The sequence below is a fragment of the Leucopleurus acutus genome, assembly GCF_964270905.1.
Source record: "Leucopleurus acutus genome assembly, chromosome: 5".
NCBI lineage: Eukaryota > Metazoa > Chordata > Mammalia > Artiodactyla > Delphinidae > Leucopleurus > Leucopleurus acutus.
The window spans coordinates 5,297,256-5,317,067 of record NC_139147.1 but is presented as its reverse complement, the minus strand read 5'-3'; the positions used below and the strand labels follow the sequence as shown (position 1 = coordinate 5,317,067).

At 47.7% G+C, this 19,812-nt stretch overlaps 1 protein-coding gene across 2 annotated transcripts in view; it reads right to left on the bottom strand.

Annotated features, from left to right (window-relative positions):
- Positions 1 to 19,812, bottom strand: part of DSCAM (DS cell adhesion molecule) — a gene marked incomplete at both ends in the record, with an annotated part of 750,196 nt that overhangs the window by 125,267 nt on the left and 605,117 nt on the right. For both annotated transcript variants that reach the window (XM_082839812.1, XM_082839811.1), the window contains 2 exons: positions 3,720 to 3,790; positions 14,506 to 14,673. In XM_082839812.1, coding sequence (XP_082695938.1) covers positions 3,720 to 3,790; positions 14,506 to 14,673 — 239 coding nt within the window. The remainder of the gene's footprint in view (positions 1 to 3,719; positions 3,791 to 14,505; positions 14,674 to 19,812) is intronic.

The window sequence follows — 19,812 nt, the reverse complement described above, 5'->3', positions numbered from 1 at the left end:
TTGTGCAAACTTTCTGTTTTTCAAGGGGTGTGGAAAGAGAGCTAGGAATTGAACTTTTATTATCATTTACCTAATTTTTATTTTACTTAGAACTCTTACTTTATCTCTTGAGTTCTTGTTAAGGCACTGCTTAGCAACTTTAAGTAACTCAAAATATGTAAAATTATGGAAAAGCCCTTTCTAAGTCTTCATCTTCCATAATATAGACAAGTTAATATGGTCTCGGTTCTTGGGCATCTTCCTGTGGGCTTATATTTAAGTGATGTTCGGATGCCCATTTCCTCTAAAATGTATCACACTTTTACTGGATCATTACTACCATTTATTTTGCAATCAATTAGAGTAGAAACCCACATGCAGAATGGCTGGTCTAGCTGGGTACAGTGGTCCACCACTGTACGCTCCGGAGTATTGTACTGTAGCATGAATTAGACTCTCGCCATCTTACAGCCTGGTTTTGGGAGATCCTAAAAGCTAGGGGGCCTTCTCCACAGCAGTTTCTGAAAGACATGTGCTCCAGAGGCTAGCGCGACATAAGCACTTGTTATTCACATATGCACTCATTCATTCATTCATTCATACAGACCTGCCAGCCACGAGGACCAAGGATAAATAAGACCCTCCCTGCCTCCAAGGAGCTCACAAAACAGCAGAGGAGATGCGACAAAATGGACCGTAGAAAGCGTGTGACAGGGATCTCATGGAGCTATCTCCCAGAATCACGGGTAACACAAAGGGCCGAACAATTAATTTGGAGATTTACACATCTTCACCGAGGGAGTCAGGCTGGACCAGAGCACTGAGTAAGCAGGACGGGACAGGTGGGGGGTGGAGAGGGGATGCTACAAACATTGAGAGCAGCAATGACAGTTGAGGAGAGAAGAGGACAGCAGGGTCCCCTAGAACTGGGGGAGGAGAGGGTGGTAAACCTGAGACAGGATGCTGCAGCCTGATGCTGGTGGCTGGGCTGTCCTCTGGGGTTTGGTCTATAGCCAGTAAGGCATGTGTCACCTCTAGCGGACTTGAAAATTTAAACACTTGAAACTTTTCTTTGGTGAAAGAAATAACCAAGTTAAGCAGGAAAAGTTGTTAATTTCGTTCAATAGAAGGTGTATGTTACAAAAGTGTTGCTTGTACAGGGATAATTAAACACATTTAACTTCTGTCTCTGATGTTATGGAATGTCCCCCAAGCTGCCCCTGACCTTTAAGAGGTTTAATGTCTAAATGGCTGTATTCCCACCCAAAGCCCGGAGCTGCTCTTCCCTCTATCTCATGTCTCTTCACTGAGCACATCTTTTACTTCTGATGAGTTTTCTTGTGACCCTCAATGAGTTTCTGCCTCAGTCCCCCCAATGTTTCCATCCTGGCTGACAGACGTGTGGCCCCCTCCTGGGGCTAACACAATTTCTTCCTCTTTCTTTACTTCTTTCTCCTCCTTTCCTATTAGCCTCTTTACACAAAATGTAAATCTGGGACTTTAAAGCCATAAAATAAAGGCATATTTTAGGTAACATATCATACTTTGGATTACCTAGACTCGCATACAGTTTGGTTGAATCAGTGACACACTTTCATGACGCAATCAGGCCAGTGTGAAATGACAGCCAATCAATGGGCAGCCCCTACTCCACTCAGTGGTACCCACATCCTTTTCTGCAGCCTGCTACCCTGTGAGAAATCATGGTTCCGTGAATAGGACGGCAAAACCAGTTCACAGTCTAGTGGAGGTGAGGCCTCCTTTCAATAGCCCACGACTTGTTCATCCTTTTGACATTCAGAAGAAATTTAACTGCAACCTATGACTTTTCCTGCTGCTTTTCTACGGAGACAGAAAGGATGCAATGGCTTTTAACGCCTCTGAAGTTTCTATTTTTAGTTATAAGAGCTCTGGGGACAGACACCTCTCTCCTGCAGGATACAGAAAGCTCTAGGGGCCACCGTAATAGCTTTTCAGTGGCAAAAGGCAAGAGAATGCGGAGGGCTGGTGGAGGAAACTTCCCAGTCTTTAACACAAGACAGAGTGAGTCAGCATTCCATTTGCCCAGTGGCTGGGCTGCGTGTGGGGCTGTGGCTTGCTGAGTGCCTTTTATCGCGCAATGTGTGATGCTCACAGCTGGCGGATGTGCTCACAAAGACGAATGGCCCCCTCCCCACCTGGCTCGGCCTGCCCTGTCTGAGCAGCTGAACAGTTGCGGTGTGTTGCCCGCTGGAATCACAGCTCAGTGGCCGGGCTGTAAAAAGACAGCACAAAGGGGCTTGCTGCCCTACTGTGTGTTAACACCCAAGGTGATGTCCACCCCAACCTTGAAAATCCTTTTTTTTTTTTTTTTTTGTTATAGAAGCTTGTCATTTTATGAAAGAGCTGATGCTAGAAGGAAAAAACCCAACAAGTGGTGCAACGAATGAGGTTTTTAATGGGACCGAGAGGTGGGCAGTTTGAAGACCTCACTGTGGCACTTACCTTCCTCTCTGAGTGAGAACACAGAAAAAATGGCAAGGAAGGAGGTAAGAAGAGAACATGTGTGATGAGAGAAACCCAGAAGTGGAAGAGTAAGTGCAACTCTGCAGACGTTCTGACCCAGGAACAGCATTCTAGATAAAATGGAATTTGGGCAGTCGGGTCCAAGACCACATGAAGGGGTGACTAATTCTCAAGCAGGTTCACCCACCACGTCAGTGACTTCAAGATCTCTGAGGCAGCCCTGCCTAGTGTGCTGGTTTGGGATGAGCTTGGGCCAGAAAATCAATCAACACCGTTTCCTTCACTGAGGAAGTTTTGCTAAGAAAAACATGTCTGCCGGAGGAACCAGCATGCTGAATGGTGTGCCTGTTTGCATTGTGCCTCACGCTTTCTCTCCCAGCGGCTGGCAATGAGCCCTCAGCTCACCAGCAGCCAGTCTGCATCCGCTGGCCATGCTGGAGGGACCACTGCCTGGGATGGCAGCTGGCCCAGCGCCGCCCCCGTTCCCTGGGTGTGTGTGAGGCCACCGCTAGCTAGGGGCACAGCAAGGACCTCTGTTCTCCCTGCCACTTGGTGGGCTGTCTACCACACCATGATTTGCCATTTAGGAAAAGCAATTAGGAAAAGTTTCCACTGGGATGAATGAACAAGTGCGGTCATGCACATCCGTTTCCCGATTTGCGAGTGGAGAGCAGCGCTTAGGACACAATCACGATTCAAAGACTAAAAACAAGGCCCCCAAACTTCACTCTCTGTAGATACAGAAGTTGCTATAAATGTATTCAAATGTGGATACAAATACTGGGTTTTAATAAAAGGGCTTTTAATCTAACTCTGCCACATAAAAGTTTCATATGTATAAATTTTCTGTACACCTGAAACTAACACAACATTGTAAATCAACCATACTCAATAGAAAATAAAAATTTAAAAAAAAGACGGGCTTCCCTGGCAGCGCAATGGTTGAGAGTCCGCCTGCCGATGCAGGGGACGCGGGTTCGTGCCCCGGTCCAGGAAGATCCCACGTGCCGCGGAGCGGCTGGGCCCGTGAGCCATGGCCGCTGAGCCTGCGCGTCCGGAGCCTGTGCTCCGCAACGGGAGAGGCCACAACAGCGAGAGGCCCGTGTACCACAAAAGAAAAAAAAAAAAGGCATCACAAGGCATGATGCCTTGGCATCATAACACTTAACATGAGTGAAGTACTCTCCACCCTCCATGGAAAAAGTGCCAAGAAGACAAGTGTTTGCTGAGTTTACCTTCCAGGTGACCCTGATGCTCTGGGATGAGATGGGTTCCAGGCGAACTTCCTGAGGTGGGCCGTCGGGAGCTGTAAAGACCAAAACCCACAGACCGGTTAGAGACGGGTTCCAGAGCGAATAGGAACCCACACAGTAATACGCAGGCCCAGAAGACAGGTCACAGCAGCTTTAGTGGGAAAACCAATTTTGCAGAGTCACTGCGTACAACGTTTACCTCGTGCTCACTCGCTCCTAGAAAAAATAGATTTCGTATTCTTCCTCACCTTGTCCTTGACAACTTGATGAATAAACTTCTCAAGTTAATAGACCCGTAAAACAGGAAATTGTAAAACAACATTTCTTTGATAAAACTCTATAGTGGCTGCTGAAGACCCCTCTCCTTCCTTTGGAAGTTTTGTTTAGTGACGTGCATTGGGGCCCCTCAGGATGCTCAGAACTACTTAGGGAAGAGAAAAAGGCTTCTGAGTCTCTTTGATGGCTTTAGTTCTCCACACTTTCCAATGGGAAACTCTTATTAACCTGGGGCTGCAGCCACAGAGGACAGACACAGTGGAAGAGTAGAACAAAGCATGCAACTCACTCCAAACTATTTCCAGTGGTTGCAGGGGGGCCACTTAACCTCCCAGGGACAGTCAAACACTAGGTACTAGGGATGTACCCTGTACTACGTACACAGCATGGAACTTAGAGAGAGGAGACAACCTTCTCCAGCAAGAGTCTGTAATCTAATCGGAACACCGGGCTGAGCACACAGAGAGGAAGATGTGGATACAACACAGCACATACGCAAGTGTCTTCGGAGAAATGGAAGCAGACAGTAACCCAGGGGTCAGCAGGGAGAGACCCCATTGGGTGATCACATATTGTCCGAAGAACAGTTTTTCAATCCCTGCTGAGCTACAAAAGGGCCATTTCTGTGGATGTGGAGATGCCAGGAGGACTGGAGATGAGAAATCAGGAATGGCGAACAGAAATCAACCTGAAGGGTTTGGAAGTGAGAGGAAGGGGAAAGAGAAGGGTTGTTTTAGGGGAGATGCGAGAGCAAGGGAAACATGTTTTCTGTTTGTCAGAGAAAGAAGTTTTGAGTGACACCACAGTGCAGTTGCTAAGCTGGTGGCTGTTTGAGTCTTTCTGCCTGAGTTCAAATTCTTGCTCCCTCGCTTAGTAGCTGGGTGTTTTTTTCCAGGTTACTTCATTTTTCTGTGCCTCAGTTTCCTTCTCTGTATAATGGGACAATACAACTTATGTCAGGATTGTTATGAAAACAGTGTGCTCAGAACACATAAGCAGTAATGATGATTATTATTCTCACTGGGTGTTTTTACGGGGGGAGTTGGAGAAACAGCCAAAAGAAAAGTTACACTCGAAGGGACAATGTCCCAGCAGAGAAGCGAGAGGACAGAAGCAGGAGGGGAGGTGGTGGGGAGAGGGGGGCGTAGAGGCCAGAGCCGCTGGGATGGGAGAAAGAGGAAGCAAGAAGGAGCTTCGGCAGATGTACTGGGGAGGGAAGCAAGGTGAGCGAAGACACAGGTATGCTCGCTGCTTGCAGGAGCAGGTTCAAATCTGATAGTCTCTCTTTTCACCAGAATCCTAAGGGCCAAAGTCAGGGGAGAGTAGAGGGCACCAGGAACGCGGTAGAGGCCTGCATTGTTGCAGTGGCCTGTGCAAAAGAGTGTGCCCTGCATGTGAGGGCACTGACCCACCGGCGGGGGGGATTTCACCGATGAGGATACTGTGCAATGCAGCCAGCGGTCCCATTGCGGGGCTTTACAAGACCACTGATGGCTGCAGGAGAAACGTTGCTGGGTGGATTGGGGATAAACAGTGACCACGGGAGAGAAGCAGCGGATGCTGGAATTGTTACTAAGTAGAGTAATAAAACCTGAGGGCTGCTCCCCCACACGAAGGAAGAAAGGTGGGGGGCAATTCCACTGTCGGGGCTGGTGGGACTGGGGAGGAATGGTAACATGAGGGTGCAAGAGAGGAAGCCGAATTTCCAGAAAAGACGATTCATTACATTGAGAAGTATGAATTTGAAGGGAAGTGGGGACATTGTACTGAGGCGTCTGCTCAGCTGCTGGAAATGTTTACAGGAACCAGGGAGAGAGTCAGGTCAGCAGGCTGCTCCCTTCTGCCCACACTGCCTCTGCAGTCTAGCGCAGCCCTCCCTGAAATCGACTCTCAACGTCTCTGCTCTCTGCTCTCCCTGTCTCTCTCCTCACTGGGGACATAGCCTCTGCCCCTGATACCCTGCTCCAGACCAGCATCTACGCCTGGCCCAGGTGTCAATTTTGTTCCTAAACATTAATTCTGGTCTTCACTTTACCTCTTTAAAGGGGACATGGGCCCAGCTCAAGCTTCAAACTTCTCGCCCCTCACACTAACTTTGCCCCTCTCTGTGTCCTGCCTTCCTCTGCAGGTGTCTGTTCTGCGCACCCCACCTCCACGCACCCTATGTCCCAGCCAGGCCCAATATCTCAGGGGAACCTAAACATACCTGCCCCCGGGCAGATCGGAGCCTGTCTTTTGCCTCCATCAGTTTCCTGCCCGTACCCACAAGCCCCTGCCTCAGCCTGGGGACAGTCTTTCCCTCTTTTCCCAACAGACTTGAAGCTGTGTGGCCTCAGGAACCCAGTCCAGAGAGAGTCCTTGCTGAAGCTCAGAGCACACTTCTCCGTCCCCAGCAGGGCACAGGGTAGTTAGTTTTCTAGGGGTCCTGCAGCCTCTTGGATTTATCGATTCTCCAGGTGAAAAGGCTGTGCTAGCACTGAAGCTAATTTCTGGAACAGTAACCCAGGGAGAGGCTGGCATCCAGCTAATTGTGATCATTGTTATGCGTCTGCACCACGTTTCTGCTCACAGGGTCAAGCCCTTTATGCAGGAACATTTCAGTAACAGATCAAGGAAAGCACGTGGAACAGATTTCTCTCACAAACCGAGAGTTCTGTGGTCAGCAAGAAGCATGTGGTTCATCCATTAAAATCCTTGAAAAATTATGTTGAGGTCTGACGGCTATACTGATGCTTGATTATTTTAATTTAATTATGCTAAATCACATTGAACAAGGAACCTGCTCGCTAGAAATCGAAGGCACTGTTGGGGCCCCATCCATTCCACATCCTTTGGCCTTTGCTGCAGCCTTTTCAGGGGCATGGCAGGCAATAGTCATAGCCTTCATTTTCTCGTTGAGACATATTCATAATTATAAACAAAGGTACTAGGAGAGTGTTTAAAAAATGTCCTGATTCTATCAGAAAACATACAGTGTGAACTGGGGACAGTTTGGTTTTTCAGTCTGGTCTGGTATTTTATGAAGGTCCCTGTGTAGTGGTGGAGGGACAGTCCCTGACTCCAGGACAGACATGACTATTTGTAAGAACACAAAACCTTTTTTACTTAGCCTATAAATACTTCTGTGATTTGTTAGTAATTCATTTATTAGTCTGCTTGGTCTCTGACGTGAATGCACTCAGACCTCCCCTCTCTTAAAAATAAAGTGATAGAAACTATATTAAAGACAGTGATAGAAACTATATTAAAGACAGAGACTAAAAGAATGTAAGCCATATACTCACAATGGCACGGTGCCCAGTATAATTAGGAAGAGTTTCTGTTTGGGTGCTGAAATTTCTACTCTAAGTTTCTGAAACATTATAAGACAAACCCTTTAAAAATGATATTAAAAATGAGTCTGCTTCGAGAATTTTAGTGCTTTCCTTACAACTCCTGCGCAGTAATTTTTTTCATGGATCCTCATCTCATTGCAGAAGGACAATTTCTGTAAACTTAGAATCCAAGGCAGATTGAATTCCCAATGCTGACATGATTGAAGATCAACCACTAGGCCTCCATTGATTTAACTAAATTTGAAAATTGTGTTGACATTTGACATTTAAACATTTATTTAATGCTCTTGAATTGAAGCTGTACTATAAATAGAAAGCATGGTTTTTTCTTCTTTTTTTAAAGCAGAATATTTAGCATTTTTCCTGTGGGAAGAGAAGGCTAGAGGTAAGAATTAATGATGAATGTGATTTTCCCAAATACATAATTTCTGCATGTCTACAGAAGCCAAAACTATTCAGTCTGTAAAAGAATAATAAATGAAGACTATAATTTACCGTTCCTAATTTTGTTTCTAGGCAAGGCAACTTCTGCTAATTCTGTTTGGCTGAAAATACAGGGATGACAGACCCTTCCTAACTGTCAAACCCGAGACGGTCCTCTATCCTTTCCAAGCACGGAAGGAACGCCGAGACTCAAGCATCAACACCCCCCTCTGCCCGCAAATTATTCTCTCCTCCGTGTATTGGTCTCCTGGCTTCGCCCAGAGGCTTGGGGCTCAGTTGCTTATGGGGCTGTGATGAGCCACCCCAGTGGGAGGCACTCCCAAACTCCTATCTGATTCCTCTTGGGGAATTTACTGAGGGCCTACCGTGTGCCAGGTCCAAAATTGGGCAGAGACTGGGCAAAAATGGGCAAAAAAAGGGACTGATGGAAAACTTCATCTACAACCACATGCTCATCTCTGACAGAAGCAGTGTGGGGAATTCCATCGCAGTCCAGTGGTTAGGACTCGGTGCTCTCATTTCCACGAGTTCAATCCCTGGATGGGGAACTAAGATCCCACAAGCCATGCAGCACGGGCAAAAAAAAAAAAAGAGCCTGGGTGAACAGAATGTGCAGAATATTCTTTGCTGGGCACAGGAGACCAAACTCTCACAGGAGAGAGTTCAGCAAAAATCAAAATAAAACCAAGAACAGTTGACCTCTAGATGGGGAAAGGATGAATTCATTTAATGATTATTTATCAAATAAACAGCTTATTCATTTAAACTGTTATTTATTTAGCATCTGTTATGTGCCAAATGCTGTTCTGGGTGTCTGGGACACAGCAGTGAACAAAACAGATGACTATTCCTGCCTTTGTGGGAGGGACCAAAACTATAAATCCTAAACAAAATAAATCAGCAAATTATATGGTATGCTGATGGTATAGAGTCTATTTTCTAAAAAGGAGAGTGTGAACGGAGGGAGGGGACCAAGCGTGCCTGAGCAGGTGTGGGGACTGACATTTAAATGGCAGTGGGGGTCAGGGTAAGACTCATTGAGAAGATGCAACTGAGGAAAGACCTGACAGAAGTATGCGGCGGGAGGGGGAAGGACATTCCAAACCATTCCAGAATAATTCCAGAATATTTCAGAACATGCCAGGATAGCTGGCAGGAATACGCGGAGCAAGCATGAGGAACAGGAAAGGGGGCAGTGATCTATTTAGGCTTAATTTCCAATGACGATTACAGAAGCAGGTGGTCGAAGGCTCGGGTATCGGGCAATCTTGGTTCTCGGCCGGCAGACCCTGTGCGATGGACTCTCTCCTTGAAGGGCACAGATGATGCCACACGGGGCCCCAGTGGGCCCCTCTATTCACGTGTCTATTGTGCGCCGATGCCTTTTATCCTTAAGCCCTCAGCACATCCCCTTGCCGCAGCCTCCAGCTCAGCACACAGGAAACTCTCCTTCTAGATCAGAGCTGCCACTCTGAATGTGATGAAAGATGATGCAAAGCCTGTTCACTCAGTCCCGGACCCGAAGGAAGCCCAGCTCCCTGTGGTAAAACCCTTCGCTAATTCTGACCTTCCGTCTCCGATGCATCTGAAAATTCAGCAGTTATTCAACACTGAATTTTGCCCCGCGTCACTGAACATTCACGTTCTAGGGGCGGAGTCCTCATGAAAATGGTGACGGGATCAGCCACCCCCAACTCGGTCACAGGCACTAAGTGACACGTGACCTTCGGGGCACAGCTGCCAATGGGGAAGCCGGTCATGGGTGAGGGTCAGCTGCGGACGTCACATGAGGATCACTGTCAAAGAAACCTGGCCAGTCAGTGCTCTTCTGATCCATTAGGAGCTAACCTCCTTAATGCTTGACCTTGTCTCCACTTTCTCTCTCGACTTCTCCTCTCTGGGGGGGCTAAGTGTTGCTGAGGTGGGTCGGGAGGTGTGCTAGACATTGATCTGTGCTCTGGGGCTATCTCCCAAGGTCAAGTGTAACAGAGGGTCTGTTAATACGTTTGTGAGTCTCACTTGGAAATAACCACACTGTTGTGCACTTGGAACCATGCTGTTTTCCAACATTAGCTGAGGCTGCTACATGAGTGGCGGTGATTCCTTCTTCTCTCAGCTTTGCGATGGATGACACAACAGAAATCCAAACCTGAATTCCCATCGTGGCAAGACCCAAGTTAGGGATCTGGAAACTGTTTCTGTAAAGGGACAGATCCTAAAGATTTAGGCTTGGGCTTCCCTGGTGGCGCAAGTGGTCGGGAGTCCGCCTGCCGATGCAGGGGACACGTGTTCGTGCCCCGGTCCGGGAAGATCCCACATGCCGTGGAGCGGCTGCGCCCGTGAGCCATGGCCGCTGAGCCTGCGCGTCCGGAGCCTGTTGCTCCGCAACGGGAGAGGCCACAACAGTGAGAAGCCCGCGTACAGCAAAAAAAAAAAAAAAAAAAAAAAAAAAAAAGATTTAGGCTTTGCAAGCTACATGCAGTGTCTGTGGCATATCCTTCTTCCTTTTTTTTTTCTTTTTATAACGCAAAAACTGTTCTTAGCATGAACGTTGTAAGTGGAATTTACATGGGTTGTACCTCCCCAGCTCCAGCTGCTAGCCGGGATGCCTCCCGTGGTCCTAGTTAGAGCTCCGATGGGTGCGCCTTCTCTCTCCTGCCTCCCTCTTTATCCACCTTCCAGACCTGCCCTGTTGCCTTTCTCTACTTTTCTCTCTTCATGACGCCATTCAAAATTTCAGTGTGGTTTTAATCCTCCATATATTTTCCTCACCGCCCCCCCAACACACTGCTCATTGTGTGTATTTCTAAGACAGTCCTGTAAGGCAGGTTTAAGGACGTTTCATCCACATATACTGAGCCGTCTCCTTGTGCCAGACACACATGAGGGGTACAAACATGAGTGGCCCATGGTCCCTTGGAGAAATGATGGCTCAAAGGCTGTTGTCAGAAAGAATTCTACTTGGTGCACTAACATCATCCCGGAGACTGGAAAAGGTACCGCACTAGGGGAGATGTTTCGCCTGCTTTCAAAGGAAGAGTACAGAAAAGTAGGCGTAGACCTTGAAGGGCTTCTAGACAGGGGCAGGTGCGGCTCACACACGGAGGAGGGGGCAGGAAGGGGGCTCATCGCTGATCTGGCCACAGGGAGTCCAGTGTAGCTTCAAGGTAGTGATAGGGTGGGGAAGACCCAGGCCTATACCTCACAGTTTCATTTCCTCAGCAGGTAGGCAGTGAGAGGGATCCTCAGGTGCCCTAGACTTGGGCACTACATTACCATAAAAATGAGTGGGTCTACGGCTTCCAGAAACTTCCATCTGGGGATTCTCACTGCTTAAATGATGACCTCATTTCTTCAGGGAAAGGGGGCAGTAAGGGCTGGAAAAAGTTCTCTCGAGATGGCTTCGGCTCCCTAAGAGATGTGCCTTTGGGGATCCTCGCCAGGAGGTGGCAGAAACAATCTAGGGCCACCGCAGGCAGTGCTACAGAGGGTATCTTTGGTCAGGAGAGCTGCCCTCTGTTTTACGTGAGTCACACATAAAAAAATGACTTTTTGATTTCAGTCATGCAAACCTACACACCAAGACAAAGCCAAATTCTGCTTTGCGGCTTTCCTTTGCACAAGCCTGACCTTTCCTTGCATTCTCTCTTAGCTCATCTGAAGAGTAGATGATGGGCTGTGGTGCTGCCAGAAGCCAGCACCCAGGTGAAACCCCAAAGGCCAGTCCAGGGTCCAAGCAGGGGGCTCTGCATCCGTCTGCCTGCAGAGATGCCTGGGAGTGGGCTGCACACTGGTGACCAGTGACCAGGAGCGACTTTTCACCTGGCCTCCCGGCTGGAGAGAGAAGCGCTGCCATGGCAACTGCCAGCTTCAGGGAGATCACAGAGGAAATGACAGAATAAGCAACAGCAGCTGCATTGGTCATGGCGATGGGAAAAGCAGCGCAAAATGCACCACCGGAAAAACATCGCTGCCTTGAGAAGGTTGTGGAGATGGGCAGAGTCGGAAAAGTGGCTAAAAGGAAGGAGAAGGCTCAGCCCTGAGCCCAAATTTTCATTTCGGGGCAGCTTATTCTCCCTAAATCCCCAGCATGATGAAATTCCAGGAATTAGTGTGTTGTTTGCATACATATTTAAATAAGATTCTATTTTTGCAGGAGACTATTAACACTCATTTCCTACTTATTTCTGAGCAATGCAATGTACTTTCAGAGACTGGGATTTTTTTTTCAATTATCCAACATGTTTGCGGTGAAGAGGAGAAAGGCATCATTATGTGCATTTTGCTGATGAGAAATCACGCAGTTTCCAAGGGTTAAAAGTGGCTCACCCTCAGACTGGAGCATAACGCTACCCTATCTCCCATCCTTGAAAACAATTTTCAAGAACTGATGTGTTCTAGAGTTGAGAAATGAATACTCATCTGCAGTTCAGGAAAAAGAGTAATCGTTAACCTACTTCCTTGAGGACCATGTTGATTGTGCACAGCAAAGGGATTATATTTTTGCATTTGCTGTGATCCAGCAATCCTACTTCTTGGAATTTAACATAAAAAATAATGTTGCAAATGGGAAAAGATATATCACAAGGATGTTTATCACATTAGTATTTATGATAACGAAAAATGGAAGAGAAATGCAAATCAAAACTGCAGTGAGGTACCACCTCACCTCAGCCAGAATGGCCACCATCCAAAAGTCTACAAACAATAAATGCTGGAGAGAGTGTGGAGAAAAGGGAACCCTCCTACAGTGTTGGTGGGAATGTAAACTGGTGCAGCTACTATGGAGAACAGTATGGAGGTTCCTCAAAATAACTAAAAATAGAGCTACCATATGATCCAGCAATCCCACTCCTGGGAATATATCTGGAAAAGATGAAAACTTTAATTCGAAAAGATACATCCCGATGTTCATAGCAGCACTATTCACAATAGCCAAGACATGGAACCAACCTAAATGTCCATCGACAGATGAATGGATAAAAAAGATGTGGTACATATGCACAATGGAATATTACTCAGCCACAGAAAAGAATGAAATAATGCCATTTGCAGCAACTTGGATGGACCTAGAGATTATCATACTAAGTGAAGTAAGTCAGACAGAGACAAATATGATATGATATCACTTATACGTGGAATCTAAAAAATGATACACATGAATTTATTTACAAAACAGGAACAGACACACAGACATAGAAAACAAACTTATGGTTACCAAAAAGGAAAGAGGGGGAGAGATAAATTAGGAGTTTGGGATTAACAGATACATACCACTATACATAAAACAGATAAGCAATAAGGACCTACTGTATAGCACAGGGGACTATTCTCAATATCTTGTCATAAATTATAATGGAAAATAATCTGAAAGAGAATATGTATATATATATGTATATATATACACACACACACACACACATATATGTATAACTGAATCACTTTGCTGTACACCTGAAACTAACACAACATTGTACATCAACTATACTTCAATTAAAAAATAAACAACCGACATACCTAAAAATGTGGGGTTTGCTAAAGAAATGGTGGAAGGTAGAATTACATATTGTAGGAAAGTCCTCAAGAAATACAGAAGAGTGACATCTATGCAAAGTGCCATTAATGAAGGTAACAGAGAAGCAGGTGGTGGGAAGGGAGTCAAGAACAACCCCCGTTGAAAGATGCAGTGACCTCTTGTGGAAGCTTAGACATTTGGGGGTGATCCCCCTACTCTTGGTGATTTTGGAACTAGGGGTCTGAGACCAAGCTTCCACCTTCCCTGCAGCAGTAGGGACTAGCTGGTTAGCTCTGACTGGGGGCAGGAAAAGAAAAGCTAGACACTCTTTTGCCCCCAAAGGATGAGCCAGGCCATGGTTCCTTACCTTTCCTTCCCCAGAGAAGCCCTAGGGCAGCTTGCATCCTCCTGTCCTGCCAGGAGACGGGTTGGCAGGCAGCGTGCACTGCCACTCCCTAATTGCTCAGTCCTCTGCGAACAGGTTATTGCCACCCCCGGCAACCATGAGTGAACCTCCCTGTTGAAGGGTGTGTGTCCCTGTGTGTCCATGTGTGCATGTGTGGGTGAGCATGCACGCGTGTGTGTGTGATGAATAATTTAGTGTGTGATATCAACATATTCATAGGTAGCACCAGGTGGTAGGATTGTGTGAGCTGTTCTGTCTTCAAAAAGCCTATCTCTACCTTCCATGTCTTCAACACAATAAGAAATACTTTGTAATAGGAAAAAAGTGCGATACTCTTGATGACAGAGATAGTGACATTTCTAGTCAGTCAAATAACCTGTGCCTCCATCTCCCCCCTCCCCACTCAGAGAATATTCTTGCCATTTCCTAGTTAAGGGACCCCCCCCCCCCCGTCCCCTGACTGCACAGCCACCTGAGCAAGACACAGGCTCACGGCTCTCCTGCCCATCTGGATTCCACGCAACCAGACAAAGGGATTGTAAGAACAGCGTGGTTCTTTAAATCTCACCAGCTTGTTAGCCTCATAGGGCTTTCTTTTAAGTCTTAGGTGTGAGAACCTTGACCTAGGTCCTGTTTGAAGAGCACTGCCTTCAAAGTAGGCGGCAGAGAGCCGTCTGTGTTTTTGATGGGGTGCAGAGCTATGGAGAGCAGTCATCAAAGCTTGACCCTGCATTAACCACCTGAGTCCCGCGGGCCAGCTCCCAGCCCTGGGCCCCCGCCAGTCAGACGTACCTGCCTCGTCCGCGGTGATGGACAGCTCGTTGCTGGGCTCACTCTTGCCAATCCGGTTCTTGGCGTACATTCGGATGCTGTAGGTGGAGGAAGGGTGGATGTCAATGATGGTGGCCGAGTTCAGCTGAGGGGAAACATCTTTGGTTCTCTGAGCAGAATCCCAGGAGTCTTTGGGGTTTTGTTTTTCAAAAAAGAAGAGATAGAGATGTGAGTTTTTTCCCTCTGCCTTTGAAAGTTCCCAAGTAGGAATTTAAAAAAAAAACAAAAAAAGGAAGAAGAAAAGAAAAAAAAGTGACAACTCAAAGTGAATTCTTAATGCAATGCTGCCAGTGTCCCCATGGGCTGGCCGTCAGAGGGGGTGTGACACCACACACCCGTTACCCACACTGAGGGGGACGGAGGCTGTGGGCAGCTGGGTCCAGGGAGTTTTGTCCAAGGCAACACAACAGACCTCCTGGCAGAAATCACAGAGGAAAATAGAAGTGGGGGGAGCTCATGCCAGTAAAGTGAAAAACAGCTACTTTCAAGCACTCATTGTACAAGATAATAAAAGAAAGCACAGCTGGGACAACCTTCCACCCAAAAGAAAAAAAAATCCCTGGTTCTAAAAGGTATTTGAAAGCCAGCAAAGCCTTTAGCCACGTCAGACCCCTTGTTCTCCAAAAGGAGAGTGGTAAAAATGAAACACATAAAAATACATAAAAACTCATCTCACTTACTCTCCAGCATGAATACTGGTTATCAAACGTACTTCTCAATTCTAATTTTTGAAATCATTTTGTCTCCAATCCTTTATTGTAGGAATTATTTTTCAACCACAGCTAATTTGAAAGGCAGCATATGCCTCATACAAAGAGTTATCATTAAATCCATGACAGTGGTGCACCTGCTGGCTTTAGAGCTTCAACCCGTGATGAGCACGTCAACAAGTGGTTCTTATTTCAGAAAGAGTTTGGGCAGGTGCTGCTCAGGGGTGGGGGTCAAGAGATGATGTTGGGTGTGGAAGAACCAAGATGCCCCTGAGATGGTGGCAGAGAGGATGCTTGTATACTCTCACCCTCCCACCCCACCCCAGGATCCCCTTGCACTTGCTCCCCTGTGCTCATCACACTTGTAAGAATTTCACTGAGAGTCTGTGTTCCCTCTTAGATTCTAAGTCCCATGAGGGCATGGTCCACGCTGGCCATGTTCACTGCTGCATCCCCAGTGCTCACACAGAGCCCGACAAATAATAAACGCATGTTTCATAGATGAATAAATAAATGGCAAACATACAGACCTCTGGGCCCTCGGAATGACCCCACTCCCTTTCCACATTAATGATGACCATGGAAGTTCAGAGGGCTGCTCTGTCCAAAGGTCATCATAAGGGCAAGAGGTTGTCTGGACTTGCAGAAGGAATACGTAGCTTCAGGTATGACTTTGAGTGCTCTCACGTAACAGGGAATGGAGCCTAATGGAAACTAACAACTAGTATTCCAACTAAAAGCAAAAGTACCATTTGAGTCCAGAAGACTGAAGATGGAAGAACGTTGACATAAGAAGAGAAGATGCTGCAGAATAACGAACGGTGGAAGAACAGAAGGATAGGATTCAATAGAGGACACATGACAGGAGGAAATTCCATACCAATGGAATCTCGTATAAATAGGAGTCTTGTCCCACAAAGAGAAAGCCAGGCCTTCTGGAGAAGACACTTGAGACAACAGAGAGGAACCCCAGACTGCAAGATGCAGAGACAGTTGCTCACCAGCCCCAGGAGGAACCTGACACTTGCAGGCGTTGACGGTTCTGCCCAGGCCATTATGGAGGCTTCTGCAACTGACTGAGCTATGGAGACGGGCCATCCTCCCCAAGGGTGTGTCTGCGACGTGGCTGAGAGCCTGCAGAGAGGTAGTGATGGCTACCGCCCACATCGTCCTCCTGCCAAGGAAGTCGTGTGAATAGCCTGTGGGGAGTGACCAAGGCAGGGGTCTCAGGCAGGAAGTGAGTTGTCCTTGGAGAACAGGCTCTGTTTTCAGCTTCTTTTCTTGCAATGGTTAGACTTTGAAAGAAAAAGATAATGCCCATGATCATGACTCACGACTGAAGGGTAGATTGTTTGGCTAAAGATGAAAAGGTTGAGAAAGAGAAAGAATGGGTTATCCCGAAGTGTTTAAAAGTAACTGAATGAAGAAGAAGAAAGCCTAGTTAAATCTCCAAACACACTCTAGCAAGTGATATGGCATCAAAAGAAGAATACAAACAGGGCACTGGCTACCCAGGAGAAGAGCCTGGAAAGGGACAAAAAACTGCTACATCTGATCTCAGATGCTGACGTGCAAACGGGCAGGTCACGGATTAGGAACGAAGTGTGCTTGAGAATACAACACCGGACATTAGAAACAGTCCCAGAGAGATCCTGACACTTGGGAAAATGAAACTGCAGATTGAGATACGAATAAAACTAGCAAGAGTACACCGTAGGTGAAGTAAAGAAACTTCTTAGGATGAGGAAGTCGCAAGCAGAAAGGCAACGCCTGGACATCCGAGAGCCGGAGGGTACAAGCACGGACGGGGAGAGCAGGGCGAGGAATAAGATGGTTGTGAGGACTGACTACAGGTCTCCTTACCCAGTGAAGGAAGGGGAGGGTGGTTTCTAGACACAGCGAGCACATGTAGCATTGAGGAAGGTTTATAAGTCACATGAAGAAGATCGTTTACTGGGCGTCATTACCGTGGTGTGGGCTGGGTTAAAGGGACTCGCAGGGGATGCTGAGGTTCCCGGCACCTAGTAAGAGTGGTGAGCATCTCCCTATCGGGGCCAGGAGGGCCAAAGGAGAGGAACAGAGTTTCTGGGGTGTAGACAGGGCTGAAACCTCAGAATAGGGCCCCTGATGGAAGCTGTGCACACAGAACAGTGCTTCCGCAGGATCCTTCCGAATCGTCCTCTGTGTCTGCCACTGCGCCCCCCAACTGGGAGTCAGAGGGAAGGGGAATCTGAGCTGTGAGCCATGGAGCTCAGCCTTGGGGAGAAGAGCAGACACTGGGTTTGTGGCGGAAGTCAAGGCAGCGGTCGGAGAAAAGCCAGCAGCAGAGGGAACTCAGGCGCTGGCGTAGCATCTGCTCACTGGGCGCTGCTCTAGGCATTTTACAAAGGTGACTTCTGCAGTTCCCAAATCTGTGGGTACATCAGAGACGTCTCAGTGCTTTCAGACACACGCAATCAGAATCTCTGGGGGGTGTGCCCCCCAAGTCCATGCTTTAAAAAACCTCTCTCTCTGGGTCATTCTGACGCACAGCTAGCGTTTGGACAGACTGCTTTATTCAACTGGGTTCTTACAACATTCTGGTGAAGTAGGAGTTTTTATTTTCATTGTGAAGGTCAAGAAACTCGGACCCTGTTATCGAGCTGGTGAGAAGTGGGGCTGGGATTTGACCTCACCCGTGTTTTCCCCACGTTCTAGGCCGTCTTCCCGCAGCACACAACCTTCACATAGTCTCTGCAGGATGCCTGATGGATGAGACTGGATTTCAACTTTCCAGGTATCTGCTGGAAGTCTCATGTGCTTAGATGAAAACCTCTGACGAACTTTTAACTTGGCTTCCTGGCAAGGAGGATCAATGCAGAGAGCTGGGTCAAGTGCAAGGGAGGGGAACTTTGCCAAGAATTATTGTAAGTCCTCTGCGTTTGTAGGAGCTAAGGGTGGGAGAGCTGTGCACGGTCAGATTCGTCCCTTGGTTTAGAGAGGAGATGTCAGAAGCATCTGATGAAAAAGTAGGTAGGATTCCATGATGTGCCCTGGAGAGACCAGTGGTGAAAAGGATGAGGAAGCTCAGAGTGGCCTCCCTGCCTCTGAAATCCCAATCATCCCCCATGGGAAGGACTGGGGGAGCCCCCAGGAGCGGTGTGGTTGTACTGGGTGCTCACTGGTGAGCCCAGCTTGGGCGTCAGACACCCTGAGTCAGGAGGATGGGCAGATCATCAAGGACAAATGTAAGAGGGTGAACTTGATCTGCAGAAGGGTCGTTAGAGGCCTCAAAGAGTGAGGGTGGCCCAAAGTTTGAGAGACAAAATTATACAAAAGAAGTGCAGTGAAGAGGCAGCTCAGAGAAGGATGAGACCTGCGGTGTTGGGCAAGAGAAGGGAGGCATGGGGCCCAGGGGAAGCCGCTTCTGCTGCTTGCTCTCCATGGGGGAGAAGCCTTGGTGAAACGGGGAAGGGGGCCTGAGAGAGGAGAAGGGAGGTGTGCAAAGGAGCTAGGCCCGGTCAGTGAGGCCCTGGGGAGAAGGACAGAGGCAACCCAGAGGGGACGTGGGGACAGGCGGCCTGCCTTCCAAGAGGAGAAGGAAGTAGACGCACCCGACAGCATCGGCCAGCCGTGCACGGGGGACAAGGCGCTGGAAGGGGATGGAAAGGGGTTCTTGGTGTCCATCTGGAGGAGAAGCAGTGGCCACTAGGATCTTAGTATGTGGCAGACAAAGCAATCCATGGGATTGGGGCTCCACGGAGAAAGTTGAACATTCCATATGAGGGAGGCGAAGGCTCCTTTGCGTCTGCGCCCGGTCAGATGACACCAGGGCTGTTGCCACGGGGCCTGATCAGAGCAAGTGGGCCAGGAGATGGTCACTGGAGATACAAGCAAAGGAACTTGGGCTGTTTTGTCTTTCTTGGCAAATGGAAAATTAAGGAGCATCATCTGTTTTCATATCCTGGAAGGGATGTCATTTGCCAAAAGGGCTTAGGCGGTGGGAAGAGGGCCATTGGCTTCAGGTGCAAGAAATGTAAGAATATCTAGTAATCCTGGCTGGCCCGAGGCAGAATCGTGCTTTCTCGGGCTGGTGACTTTCCATTGCTGGGGTTGGTCAAGCATAGCCTGAAGGATCGCTTGCAGGGACCCACTTTGCTAGGAATGTGGTCATACATTGTGTTCTTACCAAATTAACAAAAAAGTGGAAGAAAGCGTCTTTTAGGGGGATGATTTCATTGCCTAAAACTCAGGTTGAGAGTTAACCAGTCAAAAACTGTTTCTTACAAGACTAATATGTGTGCTGGTCACTGTAGGTGATGCAAGGACATAGCACAGGGTTCCTCAGATGTAGTACCTACCCTGAGGGGTCACTAGATCCCTCAGGGGGACAACTACTCAGCACAGGAGACAGCTATTAAATAAACAGTCACAAGGTCACCAAATGTTCCAAGGCATACAGGGTGCTCTATGAGTAGAGAAAGGGCATGCCATAAACTGGGTAGTCAGGGAAGGCTTCCTGGAGGAGGTGACATTTAAGCTGTGACTTGCAGGATCAGTTTCTATGTACTCTGCCTAT